General features: G+C 43.5%; 1 protein-coding gene across 1 annotated transcript in view; it reads left to right on the top strand.

The window, feature by feature from the left end:
- Positions 1 to 6,137: 6,137 nt before the first annotated feature.
- The window catches only part of GABBR2 (gamma-aminobutyric acid type B receptor subunit 2), a 469,815-nt gene continuing 456,135 nt past the window's right edge, over positions 6,138 to 19,817 (top strand). Inside the window, exon 1 of the mRNA XM_069004222.1 lies at positions 6,138 to 6,543. Within this exon, the coding sequence (XP_068860323.1) occupies positions 6,229 to 6,543 (315 nt within the window). The 5' untranslated portion in view covers positions 6,138 to 6,228. The remainder of the gene's footprint in view (positions 6,544 to 19,817) is intronic.

The following is a 19,817-nucleotide window of genomic DNA, read 5'->3' on the forward strand; positions in this document are numbered from 1 at the left end:
TACCCTTTTCTTCTTTTCAACTCACTGGAGTTTTACTAATGTCTCGCTTCAGGTTTGGAGGGTGAAGGACTCCATCAAGCATCCAAGTAGTGATGCACATCTTCAGACTTCCTTTAACATCTTCAGGCTTCCTTTTGCAGGAGGTCAGAGCTACCTGCTGAGGAATGGACTGTGGACTTTGGACTTCTCCTGAGCAGAGATGGGGCTGGGTGCCTCATAGAAATGGAAAAATGGCAAGATTTCAGTCACAAATCAGTGCCTATTTCTTAGTCTTTGTATTCCTGTATTTATTTATTTATTTTAGAAAGACATCTAGACTACAGTCAGGTGCCTAATTACCATATTTATTTGAAATCATCAGGTAATGATTTTGACTTTTTTCATTTATTCACTCACCATTTTCCTTTCATTTAAAAATTGTGGGTCTTCAACATGGGCTAGAACTTACTGGATTTTCACTTAAACAGAAGACAGTACATGAACCTTCCCCTAAGAAATAAACCACTAAAACCTCTGTATAAATGGCCTTGACTGAACCATTATATTGGGGGATTGTTAGAGCTTGCACAAACACCTGGGAACAACAGTCATCATTGTACATGCATCAGTCAACATGAATTGGAAGTAGTATTTCTTGCTGGCTCTGCTGAACAGAGACTCAAAACTGTGTTCCATTTTTGTTATATTTATAGGAAGCGCTAAGATGCACTGCAAGGGGAAATTCATGTTGGTTCCTAACACCAGGACTGATGAGATTGTGCTCCTATTTCCTATTTATGAAAACATGGGCACTTACACAGTGATAGTGCTTGGTTGATAATTTAAAATCTGAAGGTCTTTTAACTTCATTTGTCTCTCTTAAAGCCTTTAGATTTGGAGATTAGCTTGAAGTTAGTTGAGCTTTGTCCTGATACCCTGATATAAAGGCGTAGCAATCAAGATGTCCAGAGAGACTGTAGGGTTAGGATCATGCACTTGTGTGTATATGGTTGCAACTGTGCAGGTTTTTTGACAGTATTTGAGAATGCTGTATACTCTTGTAACAAATATGGAACTTTGTGCTAGCAAGTTAGCTGAGGTAGGTGGGAAAGCCCTTGGGAGGGAGGGAAAAGAAGGATAGCAGAGCTCCCCCCTGCTCTGTTGAGCCACAACAGCAATAGCTGGGTTCAAATTACAGCATTGCAGTATCCTTACACTTCTCATTTACAGAGGAAATACATGATGCATGTACATGAAGTACTAAAATTACTATGCCTAGATTAACAGTTTTCAATATTTTTTTTAATCCATTACTCACTGATATTTTTATTAATAGACAAAGTCCAATTAGACTGGTCCCAGTCAGCACTTACTTTTGCATGCTTCCAGGACTTGCAAAGCTGGTTGGAGACAAAACAGGGCAGGACCTTCTCAGTGACCTCTCCAAACTCCAAAAGTAGTAAGAAGATGAATATACAGGGATATACATACAGGAAGTGAGTTGCTGGCTTAAGGGGTTGCATGATGTATTTTGTGTAGCATCAAACCCTCTCCGAGGGTGGGAGAGGACTTGCAGCAGATGCAATTTATTTGTTGGTGTTAAGGGAAAAATCAGTTTTCTGGATTTCTTGACTTTATCCGTGGTCTGAACATACTTAACTTGCAACTGAAGAAAGAGTGGTCAAGGGAGTCATACCAGTACAGATGCTTAAATGTGAAATTAATTAATTAGGTACTCTGTGATGAGCAAATATAAATATATAAAGAACAAAATTGTTAACTGTGCGTACATTGTGAGAAGACTTAGTGCTAACTGAGAAATTGGAAGTGATCATTAGCGGGAAGATACTTGACAGTGTTTTTACAGAAATATGGTTGAAGGATGCACATGATTGAAACACTGAAATGACTGGGTAACATGCCAGGAAGAAAGCAACATTTGATTTTTGAGTTAAGAGGACAGGTTTTATAATTCTTGTGAACTGATATTTTAGCCAACAAGGAATAAGCAGATGCAGAGGGTGTCTGATGTGGACCACCAAATGAGAATATAAAGCCTTTTTGCCTAACAGATAAAGGACGTATGCTGCTTCAGAGGATTTCATCCTGGGGAATGAAATTTACCCATTTGACGGTAGCAAAACATTCTGCGGATTTCTAAGGGAAAAAAAAAAGGCAGCTGGGCAAGTGGCTGTGTCTGACACAATCTTTAATAAGCAGTTTGGTGCAACTCTCCTTTAGGCCTCTTTTTATTTAAAATGAGCTGTTACCTGGGCATGTTATGCATAAACACAGCATAGTACCTAAGAAAGAAGAAATTTCTCCATGCTGAGAATCGGAAAGAGGCAGGCTTTACAAAACATAACCGTAGCATACAATCATGCTGAAAACGTATGTGGACAACATGAAACTATCAGATTGCAAATTAAATACTTAGGTGTCAGAAATAAAGCTTTTTGTGAAATCAAAAGTTGGCTTCAGTGTGTCTATTACACTATGATTTTCAATTACATTATTTTCTTGCAATACATTCATTCCCTGTTTTGGGGGGTGGAGGGTGTTTGAGTTTTGTTTGTTTGTTTGTTTGTTTTTGTTGGGTTTTTTGTTTTTTTTTTACAAAAGATGGGGAAACTGTCTTTTTCGTGCCTCACTGATACACAGGAAGAATCTTGAGAGGCTTACTTTAACTAATCCACATTGTTCAGTATATGGCCTTATTTGCATCCCCATAACAAATCCCTAGACTGAAAAATAAAAATTATTTTCTTAGTGTGGGTTGTTTTATTTTTTTTGTTGGTTGGTTGGTTTTATAGAACTTGAATGTTACAGTTTTTTGGTGTTTCCCAAATACTTATTAATCTGTCTTCACAGTATTACCATGAAGGAAGAGCACCCTGTTTTACTGACAGGGAATGCAGCAACAAACAGATTAAGGTCAGAAGTACCACATTGTTAAATACTGTAGTTTGAGGTGCAGCTTTGCTTGCTTTAAATGATAGCCAGCCATACTCCATACCTCTGCAGCTCCTAGCTGCATTTCTTTGCCCTATCTCTCCAGCACTGGCCTTCCCTGTGCCCTGCAGGGACACCAGTGTCAGCTGCTCTCTGCCTCCCACACGAGGGCAAGCCTTGAACTTTACACTGAGTGGAACTGTCCAATAACTCCTTCCAACCTGTGCTGGGAAAAGCAAGGACATGCATTTCAATGTTCAGCTAACAAAGGGACATTTGCTGCTGCAGCAGTAGTAAAGAAGGATGTCAAGCAGTTGCTAATAATATTCAAGATACTAATTCTGTTGTAACACACAACCTGGCCTCAAGCTTGCTTTCAGAAAGACTGAGTTCTCAAAAACGTGAAATTGCTTCCAAAAAAAACCCCAAATCTTGTAAAGCTGAAGATGGTCCAGAGATGATGTGAGTGTGTGTGTTAATAAACTGCCAATACTGTAAAATGATCACAAAGTTGATCCAAGTAGCTGTAGTCCTGGTAGCCAAGTACTGGTGAAAATCACGGACTGATACAGTATACGAGCAATGCAGAACAATTTTCTGTGAAACGAGTTTTGACAGACAAACTTGCAGATTGAGTTGAGAATGGCAAAGCATCATTTAGCATATGACATTCTGGTTAAAAATAGCATTACACAAAATCAATATGGCACCTATTCCTGTTGGCATCCTAGGAATGTTCTTGGTGTTATGATAATCAATTTTCTGGAAGAAAATGAGTTGCTGGAAAGTTTGCAGGTGACAAACTGCTGGACAAGTCACTTGTACAAAAAAAGCTCATGGTTTGATTTATTCTAGTGCGAGATCGAGTGCACAGGAGTAAGGAGGTAAGGGATGCTTTTAGGCAGTATGGATTCAAAACTGGGTGTAGATGATGTCATAAAGAGACATCCCCACAAGGGCAACACACTGTCTGATCTGTCTGTAGGGATTAGGTTTCCCAACCTGCCCAGCCTATGGAACTGGCTGGTACTGAGGGAGGTGCTGAGGTTGCAGCTGATGGCCCAGGGCTGGCAGGTCACAGGGTCAGAAGGGCCAGTTCGACATCATGTGGAAAAAGGAGAGGTGCATTGGAAGTGCCTCCAGGAATGATTCTTGAGGTGAAGGAAAGCTGGCCTTATTTTTTTACAAAAGCAAAATGTGATTAATCTTAGCCCCTGTCTGTGGGAGAAGATCACTGATACTACTACTGATATTACGTCCCCTTAAGCTAATAAAGGTACGATGAGAACTAGTGGTTGGAAGTTGGAATAAGACAATTTGATACCGAATATGAAATTCACCTTTTAGCAAACTAATTAATGATTGAAATGAGTTATCAGGAGATGTGATGGACTGTTCATTACTGATGCCTTAAAGTCAACACTGCTGGATGTCATTCTGAATGAAAGGCTGTAAAGCAACAAGTGTTATGAAATTATTGTTGAGGGCTTTTAGCCCAGGGTCAGATCTTACAAACTTAGAATGTATTAATCCATGAAAATTCTTTCCAATTTATTGCAGACGTGCTGCCATTACTGTGTAATATAAATTAGATGAATTAGGTTGATCTTCAAAGGTTCGCTTGGAGTGACCTCAGGAAATTTATGAATATGCATAGAAAGTGGGGTGCCTAAGGCAGGGTTAAGAAAAGTTTTGCATTTTGCCTGTACCACCTCCTGTGTGGGATCTACCTGAGATGAAACAGATCAGTGAACTGCTGCTCTGGGGCTCTGCAGATCACGGATGTGGGTGGGCAGTGTGAACGTGTTCCCTGGGGTGGGGGTATAGCCTGGGAGCAACGTAGAAAGCCATGGGCTGTCCATGGGATATGCCCCACAGCCACTGAGACCTGGAGACAACTACCTGGGAGAACAGACGTGGAAAGGGCTCGCTTCCCACAGACTATTCACAGGGTTGCGACAGCCCTCGGGGAAGCTCAGAGTCCTGCCGCAGCCTTAATTTTTTTTTTTTTTTTGGTAACCCGAGCGGTGTCAGGCTCCCGAAAAAACCGCCAAATCTGCTGGAAAAAGAAACCAGTTAAAAAAAAAACAACAACAACAAAAAAAAAAAAAAAAAAAAAAAAAAAAACAAAAAAACAACAACAACAAAAAAAAACCCAAAAAACCACGACTTCTCCTCCAGCGAAACGCCCCGCTCCTGCGTGCCGCAGAGCTGCCGTGGCCCGGGCTGGCTGCGCGTGTGCGTGTGCGGGGTGCCGAGCCCGAGTGGGAGCGTGTTTGCGTGCCGCGTGTGCGCGGGGGAGGGCGGGGAGAGTGCGCGGAGCCCGCCCGCGCCGGGCAGCGCTGCCAGCGGGGTCTCTGTGCGTGTGCCAGCCGGGTCGCGCGTGGGGACAGTGCGCGGGCCGCGGCTGCCGCCGGCCTCCCCTGCCCGCCGATGGGCAGCGGCCACAGCCCGCACCTCCCCGCGCCCGCCCTGGCCGCTCCACCTGGAGAAGGTGCCCGACCCACAGGCAGCGAACGCTGATGCCGTGAAGGGGGAGCTCGGCCCGGCCCCTGCCGCCGCACACTTTGCTCTGCCCCCGGCCGCGCATCCTGCCCGGCGGCTTTGCCCGAGCCGGAGGACGGGCGCAGGCGGCACCTCCCGCCCGCGGCGGGGGCTGCCCCGGCTCCCGCGGAATGCGGCACTAGCACCCCCGCCCCGGCTCGGCACCGCTCCCCTCCTCCGCCTCCCCGGCTCTAGGGGGGGCTTTTTCCTCTTCGGCGTTTTCTGCCGGAGCATCCTTTTTTTTTTTTTCTTTTCACCCTTTTGGAGGAGGAGGAGGAGGAGGAAGGAGGGAGGTGTTCAATGAGGGCTGCTCGGCTCCCCCCCCCGCGCCTGAGAGGTGCTGTCCCTCCCTGAGCGGAGAAGGGGGAGAGCTGCTGGGGAGGCAGAGGCAGGTCCCGCTCCCTTGCTGTGCCGCCGGGGAGAGCGGAGGAGGGTGGTGGGGAGCGTGTCTGTGTGTGCGTGGTGGTGGTGGTTATTTATTTATTTATTGCTCCTGGTGGTTGCAGCTGGCAGACCTGGGAAGGAGTAGGCGCCATTGCCAGAAGGATTATTGCCAGGGGAGGGGAGGGGGGGGGGGGAAGAGAGAGGAGACCCCGAGGCTCCCGAGGAAGCGGAGACAGGCAGATCTTTTCCTCCCGCCTTGGCTTCTGCCGCCGGGGGATGCGCCCGCACTGAGAGGGGCTCGGCTCCCTTCCGCCGCTCTGCCGGTTCCCCCACCCTCAGTCCTCCTCCTCCTCCCCCCCATCCAGCAGCATGCATCCCTCTCCGCGGAGACCGGCCGCTGCCACCTCCAACCCTGCCATGCTACTGCTGCTCCTGTGCCTGGGCTGGGCGCCGCCGGGCTGGGGCTGGCCGCGGGGCAGCTCCCGGGGGGCGGCCGGGTTGCCCCCCAACGCCACCACGCCGATCTCCATCATGGGCTTGATGCCGCTCAGCCAGTCCGAGGAGGACCAGAAGAGCAGGATCGGCCGGGGAGTGCTGCCCGCCGTGCAGCTGGCCATGGATCAGATCCGCAACGAGTCCCTGCTCAACCCCTATTTCCTGGACCTGCGGCTCTACGACACGGAGGTAGGGACCGCCGCGGGCCCCGCGCCTCCGGGCGCAGGGGGAGGCGCCGCCGCCCAGTCCCGGGGCGCTGCGGGTACAGGGGCGCAAGGGCAGCGCGGACGCCCGGGCCGGGGCTGCGGCTGCCGGCGGGGCCGTGCGCGCCGCCTCCGAACCGCCTTGCCCGCCCGGCCCCGCGGGCTGCCGGCAGATGTGCAGGGACCGGCGGCGGAGGGGGAGGACGTGGAGCCGGCGGGCCGCATCCTGCCCGCCCGGCATTATCAGGAGCGGCTCCCCCGGCAGCGGGGGCTCGCCCCGCCGCCCCAGGAGCTCCCCTGCCCGGGAGTACCCTGCAGCGCGGGGGTGGGCCCGGACGGGTGCCCAGGCGGCGCGGGTGCTTAGCGGTGGCGGTGGCTGGGATCCGCTGCCCTTGGCACGCGCGTACACCGGTGGGAGGAAGGCTGCCTCGCCCAGCGAAGCCACGGCCGCATCCCTGTGCCAGCCGCCACCCGCTCAGCAACAGATGCACGCCGGGCGCTCCGCTCCCCCGCTCCGCCAACGGGCTCACGCTGCCAGCCCGTCTTATCCCATGCGGCGACGGGACGCGAAGGGCAGCCGTAGCTTGAGAAGGAGGCGGGGAGGCTCTCGCAGGGTTTCTCTGAGTCTCCCCCGTCCCTGCCCTCCGGCGGGAGCGGCTGAGCCCTCGCCCGAGGGTGCGTGGCGGGCGGCGGCGGCGGGGCGCGGAGGCGCTCGCTCCTCGGGAAGAACTAAATTTGCAGTCCCGGTCCCCGCAGAGCGCCTCCAGCGCGGCGGGATGCCTGCTCCCGTTGCGGAGCGCTGCGAGCGGCCGGCCGTCAGGGCTGGGACAGGAGGGGGGAGCCCGGCTGCGCGAGAAAACACGTTCCCTTTACCTGGGAGAGGGAGGCAGGGAGCGAGGCGAGGGCTTTGTCGAGTTGGTTGCCACTACCACCCGCCCACAACTGCCTTTGGTTTTTGTCACAACTTCAGTACCTGTGTGTTTGCGGAGGGTACGCGCGGGTCCGGTACCGGGGCTCCCCTGAAGATGGCAGTCGCTTCTTGTGTAATGCTGGCTGCCGGGGCTCGCTTCCAAGACAACCCCCGGTGAAGCAAGTGACTGCTGAAAACCTTCCCAGCTGTAATTTAAGGAAGCCCCTGCCTGCTCCCCTTCGGTTCTCAGGGTCCGGGGGGAACAAGCTGAGAGCAGCAATGACAGGCTGTACTGCTTCGTGATAGTGTTTCCGTCCCTAAAATGACTACCAAAACCTCTCCTTCCAGGGTGGCTGCTTTTAATTGACATAAATTTGTCATAGTATTTTTTTTTAGATACCTCTGAGCAGAAATGCATGGAGGGCAATACTGCTGAAGATGTCCCTTAGGAAGGAGCACACTGCCATCCTGTCGTGTTTTGTGAACAAGACTAGATACTGACAGGGAATACAGGCAATATCAGCCTAGAGTAGCTTCTTGTTTCCTTAAAAAGATGTATCTCAGGGAATTCTGCAATCGTAATGAAAAGAATTATGGGGGATTTTCTGAATGGCATTACCTGTCTCATAAAGTGAGACGTGTGTTAGGAAAAATCACAGTTCTCCTAATCCTGTTTTCATTACATTATTCTATATTAGTTCTTCCCTTGGATTGAATTATTACAAAAATAACATATGCATAGGAATTAGAGAAGCTTTGGCAGGATCTTCCTTCATACAGTAACATCTTAATCAATGATGTGCTGCACTTTATTGCAGTCAAAATATTGCGAAGTTCTTAATAGAGATTTTGGGTTCTGAACTAGGTCATTTTCATTAAAATATTCAGGAAAAAAATACCATGTTTGTTGTGGAATGAGTATCAGTTTCTTAAAAATTGCATTTTTACTGTTTTGTACTCCAGGGACATAAGAAATCAGGGTCATGTTGCTAGCTTGCTGTGTTGCTTTGAATGCTTTTAAGCAATTAATAAATGGATGGTTATGGAATGCTAAGTCAGGTGAACGTGTATGTTTGGAGTACAGTTGGATCATTATTGTGTGCTTAATAGTGACAAATAAGTTGGTGTCCATGAAGAGTGCTAGATTGGCTGCACCCAAACAGAATAGACCAATGTCTGGAATGGCCATTAAGTACCTAATGGCAGCACAAACTTTTCCACTCGGTTCAGACATTACCTTTTTCCTTCAGTGCACTTTCGGTAAGCAGGAAGGTAGCTGGCTCATCATGCCCACTTGATTCTCAGCCTATTTTCTGAGGCTGCCACTAAATAGATATGCCTGAAGGGCCTGGATCCTTATCATTGCATAATCAGGGACCAGAGAGTAGTTCTCCCTCTCAGGGCTTTACAGGTGGTGCTTGTGACATTGTTGGCTCTTGAAAGAGAGAATGTAGAGTCTTGAACACATGGGATTTTTCAATAGCTTGAGAAATAATTGCAGTATATTTATAATACTTAAGAAATGTATGGCAGTGATTTACTAACTCATGTATTCTCCCTTGTGTCTCTCCATAATTCCCCGTTCTTGCAGTCTGATCTTTGTATTGCAATTTTCCATAATGCTTTAACTAAATGCTTGTGAAAAACAATAATGAAAATAAACAGACTAGATTTTTTTAAATTTTTTATTTTGCATTCAGGTAGTTTTCTGTCAGGATTGAACTGAATATTCTAGCTTGCTTGATAGTCCTGGTGTGTATAAGGAAGAATTATAATGTCTTTACTTTCTGACCAACCATCTGAAGAGCTGCAGTGTGCCTTCTAAGGTCAACTGCTGTTTGTCAGCACTTGAACTCATTAACCTCTGAGGACATGAGCAGCAGCTCTAGTGTTTTTCAAAGCATTTAAATAGAATTAAGCACTTAAGTACAATATTTAGTTTATGTCTCAGTTGAGATTGTGTGAATTACATCTTTGTTATGAAATATGACCACAGGTTACATCATGTACAAAAATGCAGAGGCTTCTGTTTTGGGTGTTTTTTGATCTTTAAATGTGCTTGAAGTGTGATCCTGATCCAGACTGGTAAAATACTTTGCTACTTCTTGGGCATGTCTTCATCTATTTGGGCATTCCTATGTAGGCTCAGTCAATAAAACAAAGTTCAAATGTAGGCATTTGCAGAACTCTGGTCTAAGTGGCTTTACTTTTTGTTGCTCATTTCAATGAGAGTGGGAGTCTCTCTCTAGATGAGGCTCCTGGGCAAAATTTCATAACCGTGTTATTTTAGAAACTCAAGAATTTATAAAGTGATCATCTCTAAAGAGTCTCATCCAAGCCCCATTGAAATTAATGGCAGTAATGCACTGATTCCAGCGGCCCTTGGACCATGTCCTAGAAGTTAAGGGTACTTCATAGTTTATGGCTTCAGATCAATAACCATGATACAATAATTCTTTTTTTTCCATCCCTGTGATTGTAGCTGTAGTTGGTTTAAAAAGCAAAGAAATATTTTGCAAAATAATGAAATTATTATGAAAGAAAAAACTCTACATATGCTAGAAATTGCTCAAGCTGCACATAAATCAGGAAAGATGATTTCAGCTTAAGTACCCTGACACACATCTGTTGGAGGAAAAAACCAGAATAACCCTAAAATAAAGGAATTGATCATTCTAGTAGACACTATTATCAATTTCAACAGTATTTGATTTGCATCAGGCAAAAGCTGACCATATAGTAGCTGGAGGAATAAGCATCTTGGAAGAAGGCAAGGGAAGTTAATGGAAGTTGGATATCTGTGCTTCTACATCTGGACATCTTCCCTCAAATATGCACTGGATTTTCTGATTTCTTGTAGGAGCAGTGCTGCAAGTGGTGTACACACAGTATGAATTTGTTTTGAATCTAAACATGGGTAGCCAAGAAACATGTAAAGACAAGAAGTTTTTGAAGATCAACTTGAGTCTTGACAAGCTAAAAAAAAAATCTTCCTGAAGTAAATGGGTAAATTATCACAGAGGAAAGAATATTTGTACTGGGGGGGTGAGATTATTTAATTTTCTCTAACTACAACAAATACCTTGTGGTAATCATGATATAATCTCATCTTTGTGTAATAATACACTCTAATACCTTTAAACAGCAGGTTGGCACAGAAGAGTGAGCTCTGGAAAATTCACAGGACTCCACAAAATCTGAAGGAAAACATGAGCTTATTGACATTTGATACATATTTGCCTTTTTCTATTCTTCAAGTAGAAAGTGCCTTTCCTAATTTATCTGACAAGAAATTACAGTGTAGGCATAGTATGTGTAGACTTTATTTTCTTCTTCTTTTTTACTAAAAAAGTGCATGTGTTTTCAGTAAAACTCTCAAAGCTTAGGAAAGGCTGTGCACCCATCTGAGTCATTCTTACCAGCTATTCTAAGTTTTAAGGGACCCTGAGCCCCCAAATAAAGACACCTCTTCCAGAAAGTCCAGTCATGAGTGGTGTCAACAAAATCCACTCATGTCTTGTTCCTGCAAGAGAAAATAAGAGAACTATTCACTTTTGCTAAGTATGGGGAACACATTATGGAAACAGGAGGGCAGGTTTGTGTCAGTGGTACGGAATAAGGTGTCTGTCCACTGGAGTTCAGTGCTCAATAACACATGGTGGTCCTCAGAGAGGGACAAACAGCTACTGGTTGCTGTCTGAAAAACTCCACCGTAACTGTAACAGGACTGAGCAAGGGCACCCCCACCCCCGAAAGAAGTGCATGTGATGTGTTGGTTAGGCCCTCTGTCTCAGGGAGGCATAGATCCAAGTCCCTCTAACAGTGCCTGGAATTGCAAGAAGAAGTGTGGTGTACAAAGTCAAGTGGGGTCTCTGGGGGTGAGCCTTGTCATGCTTGTGAGTGCTCTGAGCACTAAATTGTCTGGAGCCTTATTTTGATTTCAGGAGTGCTCGCAGTGGGACAGGTAAGGTGGTGTTGTGGTCATCTGAGGGTAACAGCTGAATACACAGGAGATGTGGGAGTCTGAAAGAGAGTCCAGCTTACAGCAGACAGAGGTGGCAGACATTTGTTCTTGTATCGTCAGGTGAGCATGTGTCTGGCATATGTTGAGGTAGCTGGGTAATTTCTTACCTTCAAATATTACCGAGTTCTTTCTCTGTCTGATATTTGCAGAGAGTGAGGCATTAAAATGCACTACGCTACGTGTATGGTGACGATGGCTGTCTGCTCTGCTGGTGACACTCTGCTTGGAAGGGACATACTTCTTTAAATAGTCAGTGTCTCCTTTGACTTTTGCGTAACATGACTCCGTTTACGACATTACCTCCTTTTGCTTTAGAGTTTTGTAAACTTGGAGGGAATAATCTAAAAGTTAAGTGTTTATGTTAATTCTATGCTGGCTTCTCCGCTGATGTTAAGATGTGGGTGGGGAGAGGAGAGAAATCATGTATTCACTGCACCCACTCCTCTGGGTGCGGATCCCAGACCTGCAGAATGTATATCCTCTAAATATCTCTGCAAAGAGACTAAAGCCAATTTCTGGCATATGTCTTGCAATTTCTTGTATAACTTATCCTATGCATACTGCAAAACACAGTTATAGAATCTTTTGATTCAAATGCCAAACATGCTCCATCAGCATGGAAAAACTATTTTTTTTTAATAAATCTCGGAAGAAGTATCCATTTGCATTTGAAGAAAGAGGGGAAGGCCCTATCCTCTGATGTGGTTATCAACCAGAGTTAATTACTCAAGTTTGTGGAAAAGATGGGGTGTAATATCCTGGTGATAACTGTGAAGAAAATATTTGCAAGAGGAAAATGGAGAGGAAGGAGCTAGATGAGAGAGATTTAATGATGGCATTCACAAAGAAAGTTGTTGATACACTATATTGTTTTAATTAAATACATGTAACTGGAATGACATCATAAATAGCACTGAATATCAAAGCTACAAAACATCATCATGCATTAATAATCTGAGTATGATGATACATGTGCATCTCAAGCTTTGTTCTCTGCTTTCAATTTCATTGCTTTATGGATGTTCCCATGGCATAAGGCAGAAGAGCAATGCCTTTGAGCAAACTGCAGAACCTGGAAACCAAACAGGTCTTTCATGAAAACTCAAGTGGAGACCTTTGTTATTACAGGAAAGGAGATACTTTTCCATAGGAAGGGTTGAACCATTGCATGCAGAAGTCTGGCTCAAGGAATCAAGTGGTAGAAATTAACAGAGGAAAACCCCCCATGATTCATTTCGGCTCAGATAATTTTTGGGGCAGCTGGGGTTAGCAGAGATGTGTACTGAGATCAGTGAGCACAGTTATGACTCAGTCCTGTGGAGATGTCTGTTAATACATAGCAGCCCCAGATATCCCAGGAAGCCTATTTCAGACTCTGGGATTCCAAACTGAGATGGTACAGTGCAAATACATCACATTTTTTCAAATTTATTTTTATGCTAGGAATCTTGGAACTAAATCAGTGACAGAGCCTCAAACTTTTCAGGAGCCAGATGCACTGTTCTCTGATTTGTGGGTCTAGCTGAGCTAGAAATGAGATTTGCAGTACTTTTGTGGTTCTTGGGCTCCAGCATTAATGGACCAGTAGCCTGACTCCTGAAGCAACCTCATTCAGCTACACCATTGCTCCGACTCAAAGAAGGCAGTGTCCCTAAGAACAGGTGGAATATGTTTTCAGTCACCCTGTGTCTCCCCTTGCCATGCCACTGACACTTAAGGGGTGCCTTCTTTGCTAAGCAGGGATTTCTCTACTTGCAAATGCTTTTGCTGTGGGTAAGATCTGCTGGATTTGGGGACTGCTTGATACTGCCTGCTGAGTGGAAATGGGACATACTGGGTGGCAAACACCTTTTTTTATTTCTTTTTTTCCCTCTTGTGATGGAACAGCCATGTAATCTCATTGCTAAGTCAGTGATTGATGCCCAATTTCTGTGCCATTAATTTTTCATTATCGTCAGCCTTTATTTCTGACAATTTTATCCATAGTATTTTTCAAACAAGTTTTATCAAATGTGAAGAAGAAAGCTAACAAATTAAAGACAGATATCCACCTTCTGTCTGAAAACTGTACTCACAAAGAATGAAGAATATGGGGGCTAATTCATCAGGGTTGTCCAAGCTGTTGTTACTGAGGCTTCTGAGAGATGAAGGCCCAGATAACAGACTAGCTGCTGTAAAGTGAACATCACGAGTTTGAGCGATAGGATTAGAAAACTTAGGTTTCCTACTATGGCCATGGTGCTTACCTTAAATAATTAATGAGTTCTAAGATCAGAGGACCATTAGGATTATCCACATCTTACAATACAGACCATGTGTTTCACCTGGGATTTCTGCCCTCTCTTCTGCAAACTAGAATATGTACTTCAGAAAACCTCGTCTTAAGGTTCTCCCAAAATCCTTGTCCCTAGACAACTTTTCTCTGTGATTTGCTTGAAACCCCTTTAAAGGTCCATTACTATTTCCAGCTTAAACGCTACTGACCTTGCAGCTGCTGATGCCATGAGAGAAGCAGCTCCCATTTTTTTTACATACACTGCTCTCCCTGCCATACCTTCCCAGCTCCAGGCTTGGGACACCACCAGCAAGAGAGGGGGATCAAGGCTTTCTGACTTTTATGGCTGACTAGGGGATCCTTCCCTTGTATGAGGAACTCTGATGGATTTGATCCTGATGGAATCGAAGACTTCTTCTCTTTGGCAGATTGCCACAGACTTCATGTGAAAACCTTGTATGCTTGCTTCTTTGCAAGCTGGGTCTGCCAGACTCATGTGCTCTGTTGCTGAGTGGATGGTTCTGCAGAACCTCTTTTGAATTCTTGGCTGAACTGATTTTCTTCTTTACACCCACCTATTTTTGACCTATTTTGCCACAATCCTCATCAGAGGAACTTATACTCTCTGTCTGATTAAGTTATTTCCAGAATCTCGTTTATTTTATTTGTTAAATAATCACCACCACATATCTCTAAAAGAACTTACTCTTTGAATCTTTTATGTCAGTAAAATAGTTATGTATTCTAATTTGCCATTTACCTTGGGTAGGCCTCAGTTTCTGCTGCAGCTTCGTTGAACTACAGAATTATGTGAAGATTCATGCGTACAATAGGTGTCTAAGTAACCATTTTACGTCCAAAACCTCCAGAGACAAAGAGTAAGAGGCCCCTTTTGGGATGCTAATTAACTTCCTTTCCACTGTTTACTGCTCCTGTTTTCACAGGGAATTAAGTGTTTTTCTAGCAAGGAATAAATCTCTTCCTTTACTATTTTTACTCTATATGAAGGGGCAGTTTTTTGACACACTAACACTTAGTGTGGTACAAAATACAACACATAACATTTTTCAAGCATTGTCATTCAGATACACCTTCGTGAGTATCTTACCAGCAACATGTATGTATATTTTAGTATACATATATGGTATAAAAATATTAAGCTCTGTGTTTTTGTGGGGTCTTCCATATAATTTTAAAGTTCTGTAAAAGCACCTTTGGTTTTGCTTTCCACTCTCCCCTGTGAATTTGGCAAGCCCGAAGTATTAATAATTTACAGGAGGTTGACCAAGAAGGAAAGCCAACTTTCTCTTTTTTTTCCCCATTCACTTTGTCTCTTTCTAAAAGTTACAAGCAGGACCAAATTCCATGTTGTTGGTGAGAATCTAATCTGGAGGGATGTGCTAGTGGCAGCAAGACTGTGCAATGTAGCAAAATAAATTAAGTTGCACTAGTTGCCTGTATGTAAAGTGATAAAAAAAGTTTTGCATCTTTAAACTTTGCTGAGCTCCCCTCTTCTCCTCATTTTTTGCTGTCAAGCATGCTAATAATATCAGCTACACATCATTTTTTCTTTTTTTTTTTTTTTTTAAAGAGTTTCTAGTTAGGTCCCTGAACTAAAGATTTGCTTTCCAAAAGCATGGAGTGATTTGCATTTTCTGTCAACAACAGTGGGAATTGCTGAATGCTCAGCACTTTAGAAAGCCAGCCCACCTATGAAAATGCAACGTGCTTCTATGAGGAGGAGACCTAGAATTGCCACTTTTAATTAAGAACAAAGGCACTCATCATTACTTGCTTTAAATTTTCAAATTGCCTGGTGAAATAAAATGCTGATTTCACTCAGCCTTTGGGACAGAGATCTTTTCAGGATCCATGGCAGTATTAAATATCTTTTAAAATTAGATTATTACATCTCAAGGATCTTGTAGTTGAGAAATATGCAAGGTATGGGTATTTTTAAAAACCAATCAATTAAAAAATAGTAAATTTTTAAATTAACACATATTTGGAAGTGGTGTGTTTGACCTTGGCAAAAATAACAGCTTGTATGAAGTAAACAAGAGGAGTGGCATGGTAGGAGTGCTGTGTCCCTAGGGCCTTGTTACCCAAGGCAGGTCTATATGGCTGGCACAATTATGTCATGGGTGGGTATCAGGTGTTATCTCAATGTCCTCAGAAGCCCTTACTGTAGTTACAGCAGCAAGCATCTTTTTTAACAGATCGAACAAAAGTTATTTCATGAAAAGGGGATAGTTTACTGAAGGGTAGAAAGTGTGTTTTCCTTAACCACTCAAAAGTTTGGTATTATTAGAAATAATTTTTTCATACACTATAGAGCAAGTTACTGATTAAGCCACCTCTGAACATTAAACTTGATAGACTGAATTGCTGCTTTTGTTTTGTTTTTTTTTTTTTCTCAGCATTTTATGTGTTCTTGTGTCTTCTCAATCTTTTGCAGTTTGTCATCTTCATTCTTAAAGTGCTGCCACTAGAATTTGATCTATTACTTCAGGAATAATCTCACCATTGCTGTATATACTTGTAATTTTATCTCTTTTCTTCAAGCCTCCTGTTCAGAATGGAGGAAATTAATTTGATCTTTGTGCTGCACTGCTGGGAAAGAGGAAAAGGAGGCAGAGAGGAGATTTTCAGGCTACACATGAAAAGTGAGGCACTAGGGTTTGAGGCAAAAATAAATTTTCATTTGCTTTCTCAAAATGAATCTCTCTAACTACAAGCAAATCTAGTCAGACTTGGTAGCGATAGCTTTGGTCTTAAAATCAAGAGTCAAACATGGTTAGAAGGGAAAAAGGGATTTTACCTTGGTATCTATTTAAGGATCCTTAGGTGCACACGTCCAGGTCGAATGCACCTCAATGCCCACTGCAATGCACACCCTCAAAAGATCTGGTATAACATTATAGGTCTTACTAATTAGCATATCTATCAAAGATTCCCCAATGAGAGGCTTGAATGAGCCCCCTTCCCCAAAGAGCCTTCCCCTGGATGGTTCTATCTTAAGTTTACAGAATGTGTTCTGGAGAGGACCTTGGGGTCTGGGGCACACTGACCCCTAGCTATGAAGCTTCTAAAATGTTTAGTCTCTTAGCCTGACAAACAAGTCCAAGAATGTAGGCTAAAAGCACTAAGAATACAGAAGTTTTAAAAAGGTATAAAAGGGATTTAAAAGGCAAAAATTCATCATGACATCAGTAGGACAGGTGGACATGGATAGCCTGGTCATTTGGATGGTGTTATGGGAGGTAAATAATTTTAGCTGAATAGCAGCTACTTAAAAAGCTGGGACATGTTACAGCAGATAGTAGTGTCTTGATAGTGAGCAGGTAGAGACGTGGTGTCAATGTCACAAGAGGAGTTGCCATCCACAGTAAATGTATTGGTTTCCAATACATTACCAAGGTTTCCTAGGATGTGAGAGTGCTCTGTACTCTAATTACACTGAGCAATTAAGCAACAAGAGCAGAGGCACATGGGACAAGAAAGGGTGAATGATAACCTGCTTTGAAAAAACTAACATGTGAAGCTGGGATTAGAACATCCTATAAATGTTAATGGGTGTTACTCAAGGGGGAGGAAGCTGTGTGTGGGAGGCGTGAGGTGACATATAGCTTAAATATATAGCCAGCCTTTAACACAGTTAATACAGTCTATAATCAACCTCTTACATGAACTAATAACTGTTTAAGTGATTTACAGTTCAGAAATACTGATCAGGGGATTGAGAACTGAATTTAAAATGCTATAAAACCAGAGGATAATGTGGCAAGGTGGACAACACTGAAAAGATCTCTCCTTTGGAAAGTATTGGCTATGGACGACACATTTATGCCAGGTGTTTGGGGTTTTTTCTATTTTTAATTTCTCAGGGACTGTGCTTCTACGAGGGACCACAATTTCCTCCTACAGTTTCCCTCATTCAGAGAGGAATTATTACTCAGTTTGTGTGGAACTCACAAAGGAGATGCCAACAGTGAGTCATCTGGTCACCAGCCCTGTCCTAAGGCTTTCAGATAAATCTTGCAAAAGCTACCTTAATGTACTGAACAACAGTACCTTTGATAAAACTCCCCAAAACAGTGTGGAAATGTTTAAAGTCAAATGGCCTTCTTTTTCTGACACCAAAAGCAAATTTCAAAGTTTAGTTCTATTTCAAATGCTTCACATTTGAGAAATGGATGTAAGATGCAGTGAGTTGATTTATCATCTTAAAATTTCATAGTTATGTTTTAGTAGTAAATTTTGAGGGTGTTGGGCAAACTCACTTGAAAGACTTCCTTCAAATGTGCGACAGGGGCTTAGTAATATGCTTTTGTACGTATTAAGCCTCAGCAGATGCTATCCTGAAAACGAAGCTGATACCTGTATGATCAACCATGAGCATGGCAAATATGGCTATTTTATTCATCAAAATGAAAACACACAGGCTTTTTTGGATGCAATTTTACAGGATTAATTAGCAATAAAAATACTATATAAGAAACAATTGTCTGGTTAGATAGTTAAATATTTCTGTCAGAAAGCAGATTTTCAGGACACAAGCAACTGGAGGCTGCTCCAGTTCATAATCTTGTTTGCTCCTTTGCCAGGCATGGGTTAAGTGCAGCAATGCTGAGGGCACACAGAAGTAGCACCAGAAGAGAAGACTGGTCTAGTTTGAAGCTGATCATGTATAGAATAAGGGGATGCTCCCTTAAGTGTGTGTCCATCCATATGGTGCTGAAACTGATATCATAGCCGCTGATACGCCATTGCCCTCTCATGAATTTAAAGACACTGGCTGAACAACAGGGGTTCAGTGAGGTGTGGTGGCAGATTTGTGTCTTTTTGAACACTGAAGAGGATATTGGATAGTCAGACCACATTTTTTCTGTTATCTACCTGTAAGCCAAAGCTATGACTCAACGGAGCCCCATGTACCCACTTAGCTGGTAGGAAGATTTAGGCATAGGAGGAGCAGTTCAGAGCACCTCAGCTGCTCAGGTTTGGCAGCACGAATGCCTGCTTTCCTCTCCTCTCCATTAGTGTAGTCAATGCTGAAATAATGCTGGTAAGGAAGGCTGGTCCAAGGACTATTCACCAACAAAATCCCGTTTAAGCCTCTAAGAAAGGTATTAAATGGGATTTAAGCAACATCATGGCCTATACTGGCCCTCTGCTCAGGGAAGAATTTAATCTCAAGTTTAAAAAAATGTTTTAAAAATATGTTTTCAGTAATCACATTATAGAATCATAAGACTTAGGAATGGAAAATACCTATTAAGTCATTGTGTTAAATTGTTGCTATGCAGACTGTGCTATGAGAGTGTGCTTCCTACTCAGTGTTGTGCCCAGACAATGTGTTAAATTTCTCAGTCTAGAAAATGTCCGTAATAAATTTTGATCTTCCTGCGTTTGATTTGGCCATAGCCTTGCACAGGAAGAAAACCAGTGTCTCCTTCCCCACACGAAGGGCTCCACACACCCTTGTTGCTTTCTGACTATGGGCAATGGTGATGAAAGAAAGCAAGGGTTGTGCAAGGTTTTTTCCCTACCCTAAGCAAGGGTATTTCTTTTTCACTCTGTGTTTGTGTTTAAGAATGCATTGGGCTCTTTTCTTGTCTATCCAGTTGCACAGGTATCTTGGCAGAAGAGTCACTGTAGACAGTGATGAATTGAGTGTATCTCCTGCTTGGAGCTATTTGCTGGGCCCAAGGTAGACATTATTTTCTTATTTATTCCTTATTATTTTGCTCTTTTTACTTTTATTTTTCTATTTACTTCCATGCCCTCATGTCATGCAACATATAGATTGTAATTATAAATTAGAATGTTTATAACTAGAATTTATTTGGAGATTTTCTGTAAAAACTTCTTAGTTACATGTCAGTTTCAGAATAATTTGTTGACCTGGAACACCATGTTTTTAAAATTAAAATTAGACAAGCCACTCTTACTTTCTGCAGCAAACTAGTAGTTTCTTTTTTTTTTAAATGTCAGCCATTCACAAAATAAATTGCCAAGCTCTGAACATATAATTTCAAATTTGATTTA

The sequence above is a fragment of the Aphelocoma coerulescens genome, chromosome 2, assembly GCF_041296385.1.
Source record: "Aphelocoma coerulescens isolate FSJ_1873_10779 chromosome 2, UR_Acoe_1.0, whole genome shotgun sequence".
Lineage (NCBI taxonomy): Eukaryota > Metazoa > Chordata > Aves > Passeriformes > Corvidae > Aphelocoma > Aphelocoma coerulescens.